The 6,414-nt window shown below is 55.6% G+C and overlaps 2 protein-coding genes across 2 annotated transcripts; both read left to right on the forward strand.

Moving 5' to 3' along the window:
- On the forward strand, positions 1 to 1,773 carry BBK36DRAFT_1131309 (hypothetical protein; the record flags this gene model as incomplete). Its single annotated transcript, XM_024891956.1, has 1 exon — positions 1 to 1,773. A coding segment is annotated over one exon (1,773 nt), but the record flags the coding sequence as incomplete, so codon positions are not given.
- A 2,351-nt stretch (positions 1,774 to 4,124) lies between these two features.
- Positions 4,125 to 5,654, forward strand: BBK36DRAFT_1173277 (hypothetical protein; the record flags this gene model as incomplete). Its single annotated transcript, XM_024895848.1, has 3 exons — positions 4,125 to 4,212; positions 4,285 to 5,483; positions 5,637 to 5,654. 3 exons carry the CDS (start codon positions 4,125 to 4,127, stop codon positions 5,652 to 5,654), a joined length of 1,305 nt encoding a protein of 434 aa, XP_024744949.1.
- Between the last annotated feature and the right edge of the window lie 760 nt (positions 5,655 to 6,414).

A 6,414-nucleotide genomic window follows, 5' to 3' on the forward strand; every position in this document is an offset into this window, starting at 1 on the left:
CAGCGATGGGCACCGCCGCCGACGCTGATTCCCTCTCTCTCGGTGTCCATCGTTACCGCCGTGGCTGCCATCGAGGACGACCCCGGCGTGGAGGACAAGGACAGGCTTCTGGCGCAGCAGCAGCTTCAGTGGATGGGCGAGATCGACTCCCAGGAGCCCCAGATTGTGGAGTCCGTCATCCCAGGAGAACCCGCGCTCGAGGTGTACACGAGGCCTTCGCGGCCGGGCGCCATTCCTCGTCTTCAAGGGCCTTTTGACTTGCAGGCGGGCCCGGAAACAGGAGATGACCTGGACAGCTCCATCACAGACATCCTGGTGATTGGGAAGAAGACGGAGACGGAGGACCTCATGTTGGGCGAGGAAGACGAGCTCGACTTTGACAACGGGGATCAGGAAGGCCTCTCGCTGACTGTCATCTGTTTGCTGTCCACGAGCGGCCAGGTCCGCATTTACCTGGACACCGATGGAGTACAAGCTCAGTGGCTGCCCCCCAAGGGCAAGAGCAGGCTCAGTCGCGCAGTGGCAGCGGAGACGGAACCGCCTGCTCTTCTGGCATTCCAAGCCATCGACACCATGACCCCGGTCGAGGTCAACGAAGGTAGCTGGCCGGTGTTTAGCACGGACGTCATGTCGCGATACAACTTTTTTGTCACCCACCACGCGGCCATCACGTTCATCTCACTCTCCCCTTGGATCTTTAGGCTTGAGAGCGAGCTACAGGGCGAGTTTGAAGCTGGCACGGACTTCCGTCTCGGTCTCTTGGCCAACGCGCAATCTACCAGAGACCGAGTCTACGCGCAGCAGGCAGCAGATGTCGCAATCCCGCTGGCAGGCTGCGTAACCATCCGCGATCCCGACCTTGGCTACTTCCTCCTCTCAGCGACACCCTACGAGCCCATTGCGCTGACTTTTGAGACGCCCGACGATGAGCCAGTGACCGTTCGACAGGACAGCCCCGTTCACGAGCGCGAAGTCAGCATGGCGCCTCTGGACTTTTACGAGCCGCGACCGGTCTATTATCCTCCACATACCTTTAGCGAATCGTCCGCCCTGCCAGAGCTGCTGGAGCGCCTCCGCACGTCTCGCCACAAGACCATTGTCAATCAGGAGGTGAAGCTCAGCCCGCTCACGCTGGCCATCTTTACCGACGCACACAAGGTTCTCAGCGACGAGACATATCGGCTGGGCGTGGCGGCGGCCGAGGTCTTTCGTCGATGCGAACTGTTACAAGCGGAGCTACGGCAGCAGGTCAGGAAGGCCAACGAGGTCAAGGGCAAGATCGACACCATCAACGGATCTCACAGGGAGAACAACGAACCGGACAATGCAATGTACGAGAGGCGGATCAACGAGGCCAAGGAGCGGCAGGAGAGGCTGACGAGGCGGATGGAGGATCTGCGCAAGACGGTCAGCAAGACGACATGGCGTGATCTGAGCGCCAAGGAGCGAGCGTTTGTGGAAGAGGTCAAGGCGATGGAGGCTAGCGTGTCTGGGCCTCCTCCGGGGGCTGAGGCCGGGTCGTCGAGGAACCAGGCGAAACAGGTATGGAGGCGGCTGGAGGAGGTCAAGAGGCTGCAGGCAGAACTGGTGGCCGAGGCCGAGGCGCTGAAAAACGCGAGCGGCACCGAGTCCCCGGCCAGCGTGGAGCAGCTGCGCATTCCCCAAGACATACGACGCAGCAAGCTGCAGCAGGTGCAAGGACTGCTGTCCCGCGAGTCTGCGCTAGTCGAGGCCGTAACGTCACGACTGGAGCGGCTCCAGGCCAGCATTTGAGGTCTTAGCACCCCCTGACTGTATTATGTGCAGAATGTGGAGGTTGGGGGATTTTGGGAAGGCCAGGATGGGAAACATGGCGAGCTGCCAAATAGGCATGTGTTGTTAATGATGAGCTTTGGTTGAGGGTTACGGTACAATGGATCTACGTGGGCGAACGACTGAACACTGGACCATAACTTTTTCTTTTTTTTTTTTTTTTTCTTCTCTTCCTTGTCTGACTCTGAATAGATGAATGCCTGTTGTCACCTCTTGGGCCTTGTCCCCTCTGCCGTGGCGTTTTGTCCCTTATCCACCCATCAGACCATGGCCACTTTTCCTTTCTCCCTACATACAGGGCAAAATTGACTGGCTGACAGTTGAGCTGTATACGACATTCACGCGGAGAGGGTGCCCCCCCGATCCAGGTACATGGATAGAAGAGGAGCAGCAGCAGCAGCAGCAGCAGCAGTAGCAAGCAAGCAAGCAAGCAAGCAACATCCCTGCTTCATGCCATGTCTGTCACTCCGCCGAATCAGGATTGAGGAGGGCCGGGCAGCCTGGGGGACGTTATGGACGGGAGAGGTTCTTACCGGTGAGGATGCGGGCATGCTTTTTATCTGGTCTGATTACATGGATTGGCATGTGATGGGGATGGGCTAAGGTCTGCGATATCCCTTTTTTTTTCCTTTTCCCTAAATGTGATGATGAGATTGGGCTGCTGCATGATGACAGAAAGTCGAAACCGTCATTGATGCAAAGGGAACGGGACGGAGAGAGGTAGGGAGAAAATCTGAGAGTGTAGGGAGCTTTTCTCATGGGAACTGGCGTCTAGAGAAAGGCACGAGCCGCGCCTGCTGGCCCGTGGCATGTCTCATCCCATGAACCGGGCAATCTGTTCCGCGGCGAGAGGAAGAGGATACTGTGAATCATTTGGAGAGAGCCCGTTGCCGTAAAGCACCCCCCTGGCAATAAGACAGTAGGAGGATATTGTCCGAGAGGGAACTTGCACCTCCGGGTGGGGGGGCATGCGGACGGCACGAGGAGGGGAGGAGGAGGATCTACGCAGGGGTGTTTGTTGATATGGCATGATTTCGAAGGTTGAAGGGCTTTGGCTCTGGGTTTGGAGCTGGAAGGTGGACGATTCGAAGAGAGCGCTGGGGGAGGCTGGGTTTGTGTTGTGTTTCTGTGTATGATATGCAAATGAATCAATGGATGGGCAGGGGAGTGGGTGTTCTATTCACTTCTTTTCAAGATGATTTTGTTTGCCACATGCAGACCAGGCGGACAAACGACATAAAGTAATGTTCTTTATACCTGTCTTTATACCAGAGTCATCCAGAGTGAGCACACTTTGGTCACAAGAGCGGGCTGCCTTACGAGCAAGGCTAGGGGGGCCAGGATGGGCAAAAAAAAAAGCAAAGAAGACACGGCAAGGCAAACCAGGGGTTGAAAAAAAAAGGCAAAAACGATAGTTGGGGTTGCTAGTGATGCAGCGTGCGTCTTTCAGCCTCTCCGAGTTGCGTTTTACAGTACCTTTGTTTGTTGAATGTGCAGGCGGGTTTTTGTCTTGACACCCCTGGTTTTGGTGTGGTGCGTTCTGGGTTGCATACAAATTTTGGGCTTCAGACATGCATGAGAGGCGGCAGACGGGAAGAGAGGTATTGGCTACAGGAGAAGCAGTATGTTTGTATTGGAAGGAAGGTAGACGAGACGTCGTGTCTCTCTGGGGGAGACTTTCTCTTGATGTTTGTGTTCCATTCTGCTGTCCAAGATGCTTCAGTTGGAAAGTCTCGTTCTAAGATGGACTGATGGGTGGACTAGGAAGGCTTCGTTGCTTTCATGTTTTCCCTGCTTGTTCCTTTTCAACTGTCTGAGAAGTAGCTTGTCTGCCGCTTTGGTGGCTTGCCGTGGTGGTACACACACACACACACACACAACAGACGCAAGCCCGAGAAGCATGTTTGCGCGGTGGTGCGGCTGGATTGCATGGGGGAGGGGGGAGGAGGAGGAGGAGGTCATGCAAGGGGGTTGAAGAGTGACAGATACGAAGCCAGTAAGTCGTAAGAGAACGAGTCTTGACATAAAAACATCAATGGAAGAATTATAAAAATGTGCAAGATGAGAAGAACGAAGTGTATCTCTGTTTGTTCAATGTGCAGAAGTTGTGGTTTTTGTCTTGGGTCGGCTTGGAGGGGGGGAGGGGGGTTATATAAGGACGTGAGGATTCCCGGTTGATGGGACTTGTGTGGTTCTCTATTACTTTTCTGCAGCGAGATTTCGAGGTTTATCAGATTTCTTGTTCTCCCAATTTTATAACCTTCTTTTCGCCTTGGGCTTGATATTCTTGAAAGTCTTGTGTTGCTCTCCTCATGCAACTGACTGAGCTTCCACCAAAATCAAGCAGGATGGCTCAAGTTCCTCATCAGGGCGGCTTGCACTACATTGAGCTCATCAAAAGTACGCCCCAGAACCGACCTTCATATTCCCCTCTCGAACCCTCCAACATGCTGACTCCCTTTTCCCTCACAGCAAACCTCCAGTTCATCCACGGCAAAGACTGCCTCTTCCAAATCCTCTCCCAAGTCAAGGCCCTCGACGACCACTGGCAAGTCAGCGTCCTCAAGACGGACGAGACCGGCAGCAGCAGCCCCCGGTCCATCGTCTTATTCGACGACTCCGGCCCAGGCCTCGTCGCCGCGCTGGCGAAGCTGCACCGGCGGTCGGCGGAGATGCTGGCCGCGTTCCTCGCGGACAACGCTGGCGATGCGAGCGCGTACATGAGGCGCAAGGAGGCCGAGGCGCTGTCGAAGAAGACGACGGACGAGCAGCCGAAGAAGAAGAAAAAGAAGGAAGTGGAGAGGTCCAGGAACGGAGTGGAAAAGCCGCAGAGTGATGACGATGACGACGAGGTGAAGACGCCTACTGCTGTCCAGGTTGCTGTCGTCGCCAAGGCGGTTGGTGGCCTTTCGGCGGATGGGCAGAGGCCGCTGCGCATGAGCGCGAGGAGCCCTCCGCCGCCTCTGGAGGAGAAGAAGAAGAAGAAGAAGAACGGTTGGGAGCGTGTTGCTGCGCCGTGTCGCTTCAGGGGGTGGAGGTCGCCGAGTCCGCCTCCTTGCGAGGAGGATTACGAGCCTGTGTCGAGGTACGAGGACAGCAGTCTTCGGCCCAGGGGCATCATCTGCCCCAACTACGGGCCGGCGAGCGCCTTTTACCGCGTGCCTGACGTCCGCACCGAGCTTGCGTATTGGCCGAGTGCCAGGGTGGCCAAGGCCCCGGAGGACAACAAGGTCGAGGTGGGCAAGCCCGCGGCTGGAGACTCGGCTTGTCCCCCGGCTCCGGCTGCTGCTTCTTCTGCTACTGCTGCTGCTCTGACTGCTGAAGCTATCAAGACTCTGGCGCCTCAGCCTCCGCACAAGACGGAGTCTGACAAGGAGAATATGGAGAGTACGTTGCCTGCCGTGTCCACGCAGGCCGAAGAAGACGTGGCCCAGATCAAGCGCATCGACAAGAAGAGCGTCCTCCTCTACATCTCCTGGCCCTCCTACGGCTCGACCATTGTCGCGGACCAGTGCGAGCTCAGCGTGCGCTCGCTCCAGAGCCGCGTGCGCCACATGCTGCGCTCCAACGGCCCGGCGCTCTTTGGCGATGCCCTCCTCGGCGCGGAGCCGCCGGTCGTGTTTGGGCCGGACGAGGTGCCTTCGTTTGTGGTGCAGATCAAGGGGCTGAGGGTGGATGGGCAGGTGGTCATGCTGGGGCCGGCGTTTGGGGACGATGTTGCAAAGGTGGTGGAGGGGAGGGAGGTTGAGGGGGCGATTCGGGTGGAGGTTGAGCTGGTGTGGAAGGGGAGGGATTTGCGTGCTGCTGCTAAATAGGACTTGTAGGATGACGAAGTGTTGTGATGGGTTTGAAGGACAAAGAAGGAATAGATTAGAAAGGACAGAATGAAATACGAGGGACAGAGATGGCATTATCGGTTATGACAATACCAGGATAGGACTGTTGGTTGATGAATACATCTCCGTGATTTTGTGCTCGCCCCCTTTGCATGGTGCTCTGCTCGACTAAACAGGCTTATTCGTAGTGTAGTTACTATGGACAACGGTCGCCTTCCTGCGGGATGAGATGAGTTTTGTAGAGCACCTGTTCAGCAGCTCAAAGTGGTTGACGGCGTATCCGGCGGTCGATGGCAGACTGTCCATCAGACTATCTGAGATGTCGCCATGGAGGGCATCTACACAACGCCTGACAACATGTGCGAGCTCACGGCAGCGGTCAGATGTAATTCACGCAACATGAAGTAGCTTACTCTCTTCGAAGCCCCCGTCCTAAGTGAATCTTGTTTTGTAAGAGGGAGTGGCTAGCCAGCACCCCAAGTGGGTTATCCAGTATCCCCAGTCTTTAGATTTCTTACTACTATACCTTACCTACTAGGATTCATCGCATATAGCCAGACTAGAAATATATAGCAAGACTGGAGACACATAGCAGCAGAAGCAAAATATAAGAATTTTGGATTATAATCAATAGTTATAGTAGCAGTATTAAAGGTGTGACTTTGCTGTGGTGCTGGATACTTGTAGCCAAGCCGGGGTGCTGGTTAGCCACTCCCCTGATCAACCGTCTGGACGAGGTCCAGCCCAATCATCTGCATCAACAAAC

The sequence above is a fragment of the Trichoderma citrinoviride genome (assembly GCF_003025115.1).
Source record: "Trichoderma citrinoviride strain TUCIM 6016 unplaced genomic scaffold BBK36scaffold_59, whole genome shotgun sequence".
Classification (NCBI taxonomy): Eukaryota; Fungi; Ascomycota; class Sordariomycetes; order Hypocreales; family Hypocreaceae; genus Trichoderma; species Trichoderma citrinoviride.